General features: G+C 43.5%; 1 protein-coding gene across 1 annotated transcript in view; it reads left to right on the forward strand.

Annotated features, from left to right (window-relative positions):
• The window catches only part of ABTB2 (ankyrin repeat and BTB domain containing 2), a 212,189-nt gene that overhangs the window by 141,657 nt on the left and 56,295 nt on the right, over window positions 1-14,237 (forward strand). Inside the window, exons 2-3 of the mRNA XM_045015338.1 lie at window positions 6,639-6,785; window positions 9,658-9,868. Coding sequence (XP_044871273.1) covers window positions 6,639-6,785; window positions 9,658-9,868 — 358 coding nt within the window. The remainder of the gene's footprint in view (window positions 1-6,638; window positions 6,786-9,657; window positions 9,869-14,237) is intronic.

Here is a 14,237-nt window from a genome sequence, read left to right on the forward strand (position 1 = left end):
TGAATCTAGTGAGTGCTCCCAGAGCTGTCAAAAATTCATCTGTAGGTTTAATTTCCTGAAATGGATCTTTGTCTCATGTTTGTTTTGTTTGTTCATGTTATGGTAATATCTAGGAAGTCATGAACCCCACTGTGCTAGGCATTGTACAAACCAAACAAAAAGACAGTCCTTGTTCCAAAGAGGTTATTTTTGTTCTGCCCAGAGGAAAGATATTTAAAACAAATGTAATTTTATTGGTTTTATCTAAAAACAAGTAAAAGCGCAACACGTAACCCTCTCCTTCTCGCCATACTCCCCAACATATGCCCTGTGGGATAGCGATATCTGTGTTCTGTAGCCTAATATATCCTGAACCAAGTTCTTTAGACTTTGTCACACCTTTCATATAGAGTTAGTGCCCTGTACAATCTCCACAAGAAATCCCAGATGGCAAAATTCCATTGCTTTTCAGACCAGTCTCACTGGCTCTTTACCACTTCTGAGAGGCCACCTCTTAACCTCTAAACATCATGTAACCATTTGGAAGACCTCAAAGAGCTGACAAAGTAGTCAGGAAGCTGTCCTCCAAAGCGAAAGATTTAGATTACAGCAGATTTCTGTACCAGCTGCTTTAAAGTGCTATGAAGTCCAGAAAACACAGTGAAAATCTTCCCATTGGAGGGTCCTTTTCCATAAACATCACATGCAAACAACCCAGAGAGTGCAACAACAAACAGATAAAACATCATGGACATGGGTTTTCATCCCTCTAGCCTGAAATCTCCAAACAAAATCCAGTCAAAACCTCCTAGTTCACCTTCTTTTGATGCCAAACCATAATTGACACGTGATTTTGATGCCAAACAGTAAATGATCCCAGCTTCACTCAAAACTCAGCCCAAGAGTCACTCGCAAAGTTCTCAAACCTTTCGACAAACCTGACTGAACTTTGAGCTTGAACCAAACCCCACATCAGGTGGAAACTGCAGAGTTGCATGGCCAGCTTGCCTGGGAAGTGGCGGTCCACCAGCCATAACAGTATCCCCCCTGCACCACTAAAAGCAACAAGATGTCGAATGGTATGAACGGGTTTTGTTTTGGTCCCTTGACCCAACTCAGATAGCAGAAGCATTTTTCAGTTGCTCTTAAAAAGCATCAGATTACAGACAACAGTTCAAAAACCTTCAGGCTAGCAGAATAGTTTCATTCTGAAGAACTGCTTACTGGAACTCCACCCAGTAACTGCCTTTTAAGAGCCCTGGAACAGATTTTATATATTAAGTGAGGTAGAATAAACCTTGCTTTATTCCCAACTGCTATTTCAAAAGCTATGGAAGTACCAGAAACTAATTCCTGTTGTTAAACCTTGCCTTGATCACAGAACTATGAAGGTGCTTTCAGTTGGGCTGCTGTATGTACTGCTACCTCCCAGTAATCTCGGAAAAGGTTGCTGCTTAAAATTGTTGTGATTTTAAGGCCTGATCCATCCCACACTGAAATCAGTAGAAAGACTTATGTTGACTTCATTGGGAGTTGGATTAGCTCCTTAATCTCTTTGGCAATAAATATATATATATATAATTTTGTGGCCAGAATACCAGCTCCTGGTCAGGAATGGATGAGAGTCGCACAACATAACCCATACCAAAAAAAAAAAATTCTAGACAACAAAGTGTGCTGTTGATGGATCTTTGCAGCATAGTAATTAAAGGTTGCTTTGAGTTGTTGTTTTGTGGGGGGAATATACCCTTGAAATCCATGTCAACTGTTGTTTTACTCCCAGATTGCAAGTAAAAAGAGAATGTTCAGGCACAAATTAATCTAATTGAGTTAGATTTTGCTTATTTAGTTAGCCTTGATCAAAATCAATATAACCATAAATAAAAATATATCAAGCCAAATCTAAATTCATAAACAGGCCCGACAAATTCAATCAGAACAATTTACACTTAATATTTTGCATTTTTATAGTATCTTTTATCTGCAAATCTCAAAACACTTTTACTAATATTAATTAAGATTTATAGCACTACTCTAACATCAGTAAACATAATTAGCCCCATTTTATAGATGAGGAAACTGAGGCACAGAGAGGCAATGCAAGTTGCCCAAGGTTGGTCAGTCAGTCAGTGACACAGCCAGTCTTAACTCTTTTTTTAACCACTTAGAATATGCTCCACTTCCACCTTTACAAAGTCATGATACAAAAGTAAAGTGAGTAAGGTGTTCGCAGTCATAACAACATATCCCAGTGTGACATAAAAGCATGTGATATTACCAAATCAGAATCACCATCAGCATCTCCAGCTCAGAGTGAGATTTATACATTATCCACAACTCTCAGGGGCGGCTCCAGGCCCCAGCACGCCAAGTGCGTGCTTGAGGCGGCAAGCCGCGGGGGGGCGCTCTGCTGGCGCCGCGAGGGCGGCAGGCAGGCTGCCTCTGGCGGCTTGCCTGCGGGAGGTCCGCCGAAGCCGCGGGACCAGCAGACCCTCCGCAAGCAAACCGCCGGAGGCAGCCTGCTTGCCGTGCTTGGGGCGGCAAAATCCCTAGAGCCGCCCCTGACAACTCTGAGAAGTGAAGTGAAGCATCTGTCTGAGTTTCTGCTTTTTTGTCAAATTAACACCATTTCAGAAAATTATTCCACTTCTGGGTGGGACTGTGTTGTTATCTCCTACAGAACATTTCTGATATCTGCAGTCAGAATAACGTGTTGCAGTGCAGTTGACTCTATCCATCATGAAAACTATGTTTGACTCTTGTAGGTTAAAAGATACAAGATCAAATTTGGCTCCCAGTTACATGAGTCCAACCCTAATAGACTCAGTGTGGCTACAGATCCATCTGGGACTCTGTTCCTCATCTGCAAAGTGGGGCTAACAGTACTTCCTACCTCCCATGAAGTGATGGGGACTACAGAAGTAGTACCAAAATTAGCGCAGTAAAGTAGGGTGTAAAACAAGCTGTGGCGAATATTGTACTCTTGCCGCCCAGTCAGTCACTCCTGTTAGTCTCTTGAAAAGTTGTGAGCAAAAGTGCTCTTTCTCTCCACTACAGGACCCATTCATCTCCAAGAAAGAACGCAGTGAGTGTAAAATGCAGTAATGAGTAAAAATAAGATTCTTGTGAAAGACGGGTACATGTGTGCACTGCTCTCTAATGAAGAGAATCAGAATTGCTCACATATGTATCACAGGCCCTATATGGCAACAGATATAGGAGATTCATGTCAGTGGAATTGCAGTTGTTTACGTTGAAGTTGGCTTCTGGCCTTTTGCTTCCTTCAGCCAGGCCACAAAGTGTTTCAGATGCCAGCAAGCTTGTTGCTTGCTGGGGGAATGGGATGGATTACTCTGGCCAGTTAAGGAAGGGTGCTGATGTGCTACACAGGAAGTTCTCTCCAGTCCTCTTTCAGAAGGGTGGCTATTATGCTATGGAGCCTTGCAGAAAGGGGAGGCTACAGGGGGAAAGGGGATGGTTCTCAGGACTCTGTCAGAGACTCAGTACCCTTCAATGGTGAAAAACGCACACACTGCTAGATTAACAGGAAAAATACTTTATAAATGCTATTGCTGTGTCTTAAGGGCCTGATCCCAAACCCATTTATATCAATGGAATACCTCCCCCCCAGACATCAGGGGGTTGTGGATCAGGCCTTAAGGACTTAATTTCATTCTCATCTCCCACTTAAGTAACAGGCATACCTCTCTCCCAGCCAGTGGAAGCATTAGACCCTAAATATTTTGCCTTCTAATACTACTATCCTTTGTGGGCAGATATGAGTGACTTTTCCCAGTGAATAAATCACTTTTATTTCCGACTATCCACAACTGCCAACCCATAACCTGAAAAGCTGAGAAAATTTGCTTGATTTGTCTGCCCAGCTTTTAAATCATTCTAGAAAATTTTTTTTTGTAATTAAAATAAACAAACCAACCAACTTTCCGTTGAAACTGTTGGGGTAGAAAGCAAAAAGGAGGTGTGTGATCTGCGCCGAAAGCTTTTTTTTTTTCCCCTGCCTGTTTTATTAATGCAGTGATTCTCAAACTTTTGTACTGGTGACCCCTTTCACATAGCAAGCTTCTGTGTGGGACCCCCCTAATACATTAAAAACACTTTTTTACATATTTAACACCATTATAAATGCTGGAGGCAAAGCGAGGTTTGGTGTGGAGGCTGACAGCTCACAACTCCCCATGTAAGAACCTCACGACCCCCTGAGGGGTCCTGACCCCCAGTTTGAGAACCCCTGTATTAATATAACTGTCCATTTCTGTTTCCACCTTCGTAGAGTTATGTGCTCCAGGTGAAACTTTTAACAAATCAGCCCATTTTCCTTCTCCCACTGCTGTAAATTCAATCCATATGCCTTTAAATGTCCTTTTATAGGATTAACATGGAAAAAGGAAGTGGGCTCATGCTCTGTATAGGGGTAGTGTGTAGTGCTGTGTAGGAGTGCAGTGTAGTGAGAGAGCACTTCCAGTTTGCATATGTTGCTTCTATTAATTCTTAGAACTCGAGCTTCCTAATTATTCAGGTTAGAGACCATTGGCAGGGTTTTCTGCATTAGCTAACAGTGATGTACAGTGCAGAGACACAGCAGGATAAATCATTCCCTTATCCTCAGAATGTCCAGGAAGTTTTTGATGCAATCGTTGGCTGTACCACTGAGCAGGATGTGAAGAGGATGTGTCCCGCTGAATGGGAGAGGGAGGGAGAGATCAATTCTGTATAAAATCTCAAAAGAAAACATCCAGACAAAGTAACAAAGATCTCCCAATGTGGTGCAGGTTAATTGGCAATTATCTGCTTGATCGGGAGGCGGGGGACTGACATGACAGGAGGTGGCTGCAAATTTAGAATGAAGTAAGATCTCTCTACACCTAGGACTGGAACAGTAGGGGTATTGCATTAGCAGAGCTGTGTGGGGAAAGAAGACTGAATAGCTTAGGGTGCCACAGATCAAGATTGAGGTACGCTGGCAGAGAAGTGTATGCGGTCCCAGGTCTGGAATAGCAAGGAATTCAGCAGGTCTGGCTTGAGATACATTGATGGAGTTGTGTGATGGATCTAGGAGTGGAATTATGGGAGCTGCTGCACATCAGGATTCTAGTGCAATGGTTGAGTTGCCTGCATAAACTCGCTCAGGGTATGGCTACACTTGCAGCTGTGCTGCCGCGGGAGCGCTCCCACGGCAGCGCTTTGAAGTGTGAGTGTGGTCGCGGTGCCAGAGCTGGGAGAGAGCTCTCCCAGCGCTGCAGGTACTCCACCTCCCCGTGGGGATTAGCTTACAGTGGGCACTGTTTACACTGATGCTTTACAGCACTGTAACTTGCTGCACTCGGGGGGTGTTTTTTCACACCCCTGAGCAAGAAAGTTGCAGCGCTGTAAAGCGCCAGTGTAGCCAAGGCCTCAGTGCCTGCTGACACTATGACAGGCTCTAAACAGTACTCACACCCTTCACTTCCAGTCGCACCAAACTCTCACCCAATTTGGCTCTGTTTTGTTATAGAAAGGAAGAACTGTGAAGTGATACACAAAGCAGATTGTGGGTTCTGATCACCACTATATAAATTGCTTTTGTTATTGACACAACTAGTCATTTTACATCAGTGCTCTTGTAAAGAAAGTGAAACGTTTTTAGAAACATGCTTAACCAGAGAGAGTGTGTGTGAGAGAGAGAGAGAGAGAGATGTTTCCAATCGAACTTTCTATTTGGCTCATTTGTAGAAATGCAAATAAATGCTTTTATGGGCAAGCTTTTCAAAATCAGCTTCCAAGAGTAATCTTACATGCCCAAATGTTCACACGCACAAAAAATCTAAACTTGTGCATTCAAAACTGCCTGCTGTCAGATGCCCAAATGAGATCACTAATGGCCTCGTTTTCAGAGGTGCTGAGAATCTTCAGTTCCCATTCACCTCAGCTGGACTTGGCAATTATGCTCAGCAATCCTAAAAATCAGGTCATTGCATCCAACAATCTGATTACAGCTATGCAAGTTCAGCCTGTGGGCACACAATCTCATTTTTGCATATACAGTTTTAGGGTATGTCTGCACAGCTAAATAAATAAAAGACCCACAGCAGTGAGGATCAGAGCCTGGTTCAACTGACTTGGGCTTGCGCTGCGGGGCTAAACATAGCTGAGTAGATGCTAAGGCGAGAGCCTGGGCTCTGAAACCCAGCAAAGGGGGAGGGCTTTGGAGCCCAAGCCCAAACATCTACACTGCTATTTTTGGCCCTGAAATGCAAGCCAGTCGGTTGACCCAAACTCTGAAACTCACTGCTGTGGGATTTTTTTTTTTTTACTGTGTAGACCTATCTCTAAAGGCTTCTTTAGACTCTCCAAAGCTTTTATTGTAATTTTACAAGAAAATAATTTTACACACTCTTTGTTTCCAGCATTTACAGGCTGCAAACAGTATCTGCATTTGCTCCCTAGAGCCCAGCTGCTCTGCTTCTGCCAATCAACAGCACTAATTGGTTCCACAGACCTTCTGAGCGCTGTGGCTGAATGAGCAGCATGCATTGCATTCCCCAGTCACCACTACAAACAGAAATCGGTGCTTTCAGTATTTCCATCCATCCCTGAATGGTGGAGTATTCCCCTGCCCTTGCGATTTCACTTGTAACAGGCCTGTTCTCTGCTCTCCCCAGGTGTGCTGTCTCTGCCTGCCTACTTCAGCCCCTACAATGATGGCTCCATAAGCAGTGATGGACGGGCCGATGCTTATGCCCAGCTGGAGCTCCGAACCTTGGAACAGTCTCTCTTGGCGACTTGTGTTGGAAGCATCTCAGAACTAAGTGAGTTTCAGCTGTAACTGATCGTTTGTTTAAACAAAATATGAGGCCTGCTGCTATTGAAGTCAATGGCAGTTTTGTCATTGGCTTCAGCATGAGTGGCATTGGTTCCATGTTATGTAAAATGTAATTGTTTCAGGGTGCTGTTCGTGGAAATCAGATTATGCCATTAGGATGTTTTATGCTTAATTTATGCATAAAATGTCCCTCTTCCAGCATTTTATTCTTTGTCTTAGTGAATTCAGTGCTGGTGAAAGATCTGTTTCTAGCTATGTGGGTGCTTAAATGGATTTCATCAGCCTAATGTCAGAGCACCAGATTAACAGCAGTTAGTCAAATGGCCACAAGTTCACTTTCTAGTTGTCGTACACTAGTAGATGCTTCAGGGGAACGTTTTTTGTTTTAATTGAAAATATAAAAATGAGGAGAAGGGAAATCCTGAGAATGCTTCTGATATAATCAATTTGGTAAATTTGTGAACAAACCCCAGAGTTTGGGCCTAAACTTCTTGACAGTGCTGCTTTAAAATAAACCAAAATGATTTGTGTTTTCCTGGCCTGGTTTTCCTTGCAAAATTTCTGCTGGCACCACTGTCCTAGTCCCCATCATCTGAAGGCTAATGAATATCAGGGGCTGGCCAGGCCTAGAGCTTGTGGTTTCACCATTTATTTTGCAACTTGCCTTAATCTGAGGTTTTTCAAATTCTTTTAACACACCTCTATTTATGCTGGAACACAAGGGAGCATTTGTAGCATGGGCCCATGATTGAATGCAGCTTCCTCTCCCTCTTTCCTAGTCCCTGCTTTGGCCAGCTTAGTCATTATGTCTAGTGAATGGATGTCCTGATATAGTCACCTACTGATTTTAAAATATGGTCTGGAGGTTGCCAAAGAAGTAAGGAGTGGGATGTTATTCTTTGCTGAAAATTTGAATTCCAGATGCATTTCTTTTCTGATCATGTGGGATTCCGGATTAGCACCAAAGCTAGAAGATGCATAGGACTCTTGTAAGAATGTTCGGGTCTTAGGGAAAGATTCAGGAGCTGCAGAAATGGAAAGGCAGAGACATTAGGAGGTTTTTTCCTCTCTGGAGTCTACTTGTAAAATGAATTTACTATGCGACGAATGAGTGCACAGCTTCACGTTGCAAAGTGAGGTTTTAACATCCCATCGATCTGACTCACTAATAACTGCATAATGCTCAGACATACAGTAGCCATGTGTTTCCCCAGCATGTGTAATATCAATCCCTAAAGTGTTCAGCTGGAGGCATTGTAGTAAACTTGGTCTTTTTGCTGTTAGACCTAAGTGGATTAGCCTAAGAACATCCTAAGAACTGCACTGGGAGTTGGGGTGGGGGTAAATTCACATTTTGTGTGGCTAAGTTCACGGCACCATCTCAGACCCACCTTGGTGTTGGTGGCTATTTCAATTCCGTCCTTTCCCAGCATTGTAACCATAGAACACAATGGAGGAACATTTCCTGTGAGGATTCTAGAGGACTGTAGAACATAAAGCAACACAAGATTCCCAGGGAAAAAATAATCCTGTGCATATATATATATATATATGGTATTCTAAGTAGTGGTTCAGACTAGTACTACAGGAATACCACTAATGTAAATTGTAACATTTGAGGCCTTTACTGTCAGGCTACTGTAGTGTTTGTAATGTGGTGTGTGCTATGTTTAAAGCAAGTGTCAAATGAAGAACACTTGGGATTTATATAGCCAAAGGTGCTCTCTGCAGGTGCTAACCCACCACAGCTTCCTGTTCTGAGGGGGAAGGGTCAGTATCTTCTTAGTAGCAGCTGTGTAACATAGACTTTCCCCCTCCCTGTTGCCTGGTCAGGAAGTCTTCCAATGTATTGACACAGGAAGGTTGACAAGGGTTCAGAATCCCCAAGAACTGAGCAGCTCAGACGGAACTGGATGCTTTCTCTTTGGGTTTAGACCTCTATCAGCATCAGAGAGAGACTTCCAGCAAGGTCTGTGAAAATCAGAGAGAGAGAGAAATATAAGGACTGACCCTTTAATATGGGAGATGTTACTCCTTGGAAGCAATCTTCAGCTATAGAACAGTGAGGAGGATAAGAGAAGCAGACACCAACAAGAAGGGACTTCCAGCTAGGACTTTCCCTCTCTCTGTCATAAGAACCTGGGCAGAAAGTTGGGACTTGAGGGCTAGTTAGGTGGGATCAGACGGCTCCAATGTAGGGAACTGGTCTGGCCTCATAACATGTAGAGGACAGGGAGAACCAAAACAAGCAACCTACATGGATGCTGCCTCTGTCCCCTTGCATAAATTATGTTCCCAACCCAGTGCAGACGTAGGATCTTACAAAATGTATTTTATTAGCCAGAGGCAGGCAAGAAACCCATGGATGTGGCTTCAGAAGAAAAGAAACAGCATTAAAATAGCAAAGAAAAATAATGCAAAGTCATCACACCGATTTCTGATGACAGGCAAGTTTAGCAACTTAGATAGCAGTTTAATTCTACCATTGTCTAATGGCTAGGAATTTAAAAGGAAATAAAATTTCCATTGCAATAAACCAGTTGTTCTCAACCTATTTACCATTGTGGGCCACATATGTGGCCCACAATGTGTTATGTGGGCTGCATCCAATACTACCGGTGTGGCCCTGAGGATGTCACATGGGCCACAGCTCTGTGCTAATTGGGCCGCAGGTTGAGAACCACTGCAATGAACTATAAAATGGTAGCTCCAGGACCTGCCTATTGGCTTAGTGGGTAAATAATAATTACACACAAAGAAGGCTTTCTCAGTTGCCAGTGATTTTATTTAGCTGAGAAAATAAGCATATGGGTCTGGATGAACATTCAGAAATGCTTTTCCTGTCCCCTTTTGTGCAGGTGACTTGGTATCGCGAGCAATGCACCACATGCAATGTTTGACCACCCTCCACCCCGGCATGAGCCCTATCCGGCAAACCAGGCAACAGCAGCCTATTACCTGGTCCCCTGATGCCCTCCATACCCTCTACTACTTCCTACGCTGTCCTCAGATGGAGTCCATGGAGAACCCCAACCTGGATCCGCCAAGGATGACCCTGAACAATGAACGGTAGGGAAGTCTGTTAACTGTTAGCAGTAAGGAAGTCAGACCAACAAGGCATCCTTTTGCAGAATAGCTCAGGACTTATGTGCAATGCAGTTTGTTTGCAGGAGGCTATCTATCAAGCATCAGTTATTCCTGCTGCCCAGCCAGCATGTGCCAGTAGCCTTGCCAAGTTTACAAAGTGTTAGAATTGGAGCCGGGAAGCAAGCTGCTTTCTCAGACAGTCTTTTCCTAGCAAGACATATACTGTATATCGCCAGCAAGGTTTGTCTAGGGACATTGCCAGGAGTGCATGTGGCTGCCTAAAGCAGTAAAGACCTTACCAAAAAAAACGTTACCTTCTCAATACCACTGATTAATGATTGTCATCATTCTTGGGAATAGGAAGGTTGATTGCAGTGGAGAGCCTGAGAGGGATTTATGACCACCCCTCCTGGGGCTTATTTCAGGTGCTGCTACGTGTCTAGTATGTGGGAAACTTACACAAGAAGCCAATACCCAAATAAAAACAAAAGAGCCGCCCCTACTCGTGCCAAGCAGTACCTGACGCTGCAAGTAGTCTTATTATTAGACCTGGTTGGAAATTTTCCAATGGAATATTTTTTAATTAGAAAAGGTTGATTTGTCTAAATTGGAACATACTGTGGGCATGTATTGATTTTTGACTAAATTCTGACAGAAACCACGCAGGTTTCTGACACAGCCCTGCCTGGCAGCCAGGTCTCAAAACCTGCCTGGGTTCCTGCTGACTCACCCACCCAGCTCCTCAGCAGCCCACCTGGCAGGCTGATGGGGAGCCAGGGAGTCCAGCTCCTAGACTTGAAGCTCTTTGCCAGCTGGACCTGTAGGGCTTCCCGTGTTCCCGGTTCCCAGGGTGCCTGGTTTTGGGGCAGCCCACCAGATGGATTGCTCCCAAGCTAGGGCTTCCAGTCTCCCAGCTCTTGAGCAAAACAAAACTTTGGTATTCACATTCCACAAACAATGCTGAAATTTCATTTTTGTTCTGTTTTGAAAGTATAATTTTTTTAAATTTCTGAATGTCTCATGGAATGGGAATTCCAGTTTCTGGCCAGCTGTACCCAGGACATGTTAATGTGGCTTCTACTGTGTGGTTCATTGTCAGCCTGGCAGAAAGTCAGGCACACAGCATCTCCCTTTGCCCCCTTTGAGAGCAATCTCTGGCTGAGAAGCATCCTAGGCTTGCAATGTGTTAGATTCCAACTCCCATGCCAGGTGGCCACATTTTCAAAATGAAAACGCAGGTCACCTGTCAGGCACAGGAGCAGGGGAAGGGATGATACTGCCACCAATTTATTAATATTGCGGCCCATTATTCCAACACCAATGTCCTCTACTGACCCCAGTGTCCCCCTTGTGCTGAGTGGCAGCAGACATCCAGGGCCTTATAGATCAGTTCTCCAGTGGAAGAGAAATTGGTGATGTGGAATACGGATTTACTCTAAGTGTAAATTCACTTTATTTGCACACATTCGCCAGTCCTGGGATGAGATGGTCAAACAGCATGCAGGGCAATCCTTCTTTTAGGCATCTCAGCCCAACCCGTTGCCTGGTTCCCAGGGAGCAACTCTGCCTCAAGAATGTATTCTTATCAGAGCCCAAGGCAGACAGCAAATTCTCCAGTTGCTCACACTGCTCCCTCTCTCCCCAAGCTGCCTCTGTATCCAGCCTTGCATAATCTAAACTAACAACAACCCAGCACAGCTTCCCAAGACTTACATGTCAGCCTGTCCAAAACTTGCTTATAGGCTAAGAACTTGGAAGACTGTGTGTAACAGCACCACCAAGTGACACGTGCCATAATGATATGATAAAAATAGTTTATTCTACTGTCACTCTCACGCTCCCATTAATTTAAAAAGAGATGTTTTTAACTTACAATTTTTTTCTCACTTAAAAATAATAAAATAACAAATTTAACATCCAGTGTCATTTTTAAAAGGTATCTGAATGTCACTTTAATAACACCAACAGAGAAAATAATTTATAAATCACAACAAATTGGCCTTTCCTCACACCTACAGACAGGGTCCTTCATGACTTTCTTTTCCCACCGTTTCCCAGTCGTGGACATGGAGCAGCCCATTTCATGCATTTACCCCTTCTCATCACCTTCTGGGCTGGTGCTGCTGTCAGGCTCCTCTTTTGCAAGCTTGAGTATTGCTGCTGCTGCCATTGCTGCTAGCCAGGCCTGATGATGGTACCAGTGCCACTGACCACGCCCCGATGGTGGTGGGCGGTGCCTCTAAGTCTGCTGCAGCTGCTCTCTCCAGGCACTGGTGATAACAGTTTCTGAGCAGAGCCCACAGCAGGACCTGTGGGTGAGGGAGAAGCTGAGCATAAAAATGGGCATCCTATTTCCTGGTTCCAGGTTTCCAGGACAGAATGCAGAACTCTTGGAGGGAAAAAGGACATCTGGTCACTTTATCCAAATAGCAACTGCTATAATTTCAGCCTGGGTGTCTTTATTGTAGATTTAAAAAAAGGCAAATAAAGAGAGCATAATTATAAATTATAAATCTCTCTGATAGAGAAAGCAGAGTGCACATCTCAGTCTGAAAGATGTCCCCTCTTGAATCCCCTCACAACCCTACCCCTTAGAAGACTGTCAGGGAGGTTCCTTTGCTCATCTGGGCAGACTGTCTGTTACTACGTTCTTGTGTGGCACCAACCCCAATGGGGTCTCAGTCTGATTGGCGTGCTATGCTTCTGTATTCCAAAATAATAATTCTCCCTGTACTGATGACTAATCTTCCTCCAGAAGAAACTACAACCTTAAAAAGATCTGTCTGGTGGGAATAGAAGCAACTGGAGAGAACCAGTGTGAGCTTGTGATAGAAATGAAATGAAACCTGCTGCATTCCTTATTTCCTCTTAAGTTGTTTTATCTAGAAAGATAAAGAAAAAAGTTACGTGGTTAAAATAGGGAAGGGGATGCAAATGTAATAACTGCAAAGTTGCCTACATTGTTTGTCCTACCAATCTGAAAAAATCACATAGAGTACGTCTACCCTACAGTAGACATACCCAATGAGAGTAGTTGATCAGAGTTTGATGTGGGTTAAAACATGAATGCTGTCCCAGTTTTCCACTTTTCCTCCATGCCTACATCCCTTCTATGATCTCCAGAGCTGGGTTAGAGAATGGAATATCAAAATGTCAATACAAGCTGTATGTCTATTTTATGTTCAAATCAATACTAGATGCTGCATCAGCAGCAGGTTTTTTGGAATATTTCCACCACGTACTTCGGATCGAGACGTAGGTGTACAGGAAATTAAAAGTGATAATTTTTTTTAAAAAGTTTGGCATTAGAAAAAAATATGAGCCTGAATACACCAGATTGAGCAAATGGCTTCAAACTTTGATGGAACCTGTGTAAATCAAACGGCCGGATATACCGACAGCAACCAACTTCCAACCCCACATGGAATCTGTTCCAGGATATGTTTGTATGTGTCGTACTCCATTGACTCCAATCCCTGTTATTTAACATGGCTAGTGGGGTAAATATTGCTGGGGATACTTTGTACACGAGTCTGTTTATTCATTCCCAACTAAAGGGAAAAGACGGTCGAGGTTGCATGTGAGTGTGCCAGGGCGCAGTGTGATAGATGAAGGCATTGATTCATCTACTCTGGCTTGGCAAAGCTGTGTAGCCAGCCCTTTTATTCTTTACTGAGCTGTGCTAAATCAGCTGCAAACTCTGCATTGCTCTATTGTGCATTTATGGTCTCTCTGGAATATGCTTTTAATGTGTACTGCAAATCTGGGCTATTTTCTAATGAAAAATCTCAGTCATGAACCAGGACAATAATGCTGAAATGCTTTGCAATTGCTTGTGCTATGGTTCCTGGGCTGCCATGCAAAATCTATTAAAGTTTTTTAAAAGCCCTAAATTTAGCAAGGAGGGGAGACGATTATTAGAGTTACAGGTCTAGTCGTGTAAACCTAGGACTGATTTTGAGAAGCTCTGAGCACCTACAACTCCTATTTACTTCAGTGGGAATTGTTGTTGCCCATTCAAAGCTCACAACCTATTAGCCATTTGCTTTATCAGATGAGGTCTTTGTCAATCTGTTTTATGCTACCCGTTACACTTATGAAGGGGCATGCTATGAAAATCATTGCAAAATCAGGGTTGGAAAGGACTTTTTAGTGCTTCCTTCAGACATTGGGGGGAATATAGAATTCACTATCCTAAAACCATCCCTGATGGCTGCTGTCATGTCTAGGCTATCAAAATGGTGCTGAAAACATGTTGCCAAACTACAGAGCTGCTGATACATGCAGACTCAGCACTAGGGTGACCAGATGTCCCAGTTTTATAGGGACAGTCCTGATATTTGGGGCTTTT

This window comes from Mauremys mutica, chromosome 4 (assembly GCF_020497125.1).
Source record: "Mauremys mutica isolate MM-2020 ecotype Southern chromosome 4, ASM2049712v1, whole genome shotgun sequence".
NCBI classification, from domain to species: Eukaryota; Metazoa; Chordata; order Testudines; family Geoemydidae; genus Mauremys; species Mauremys mutica.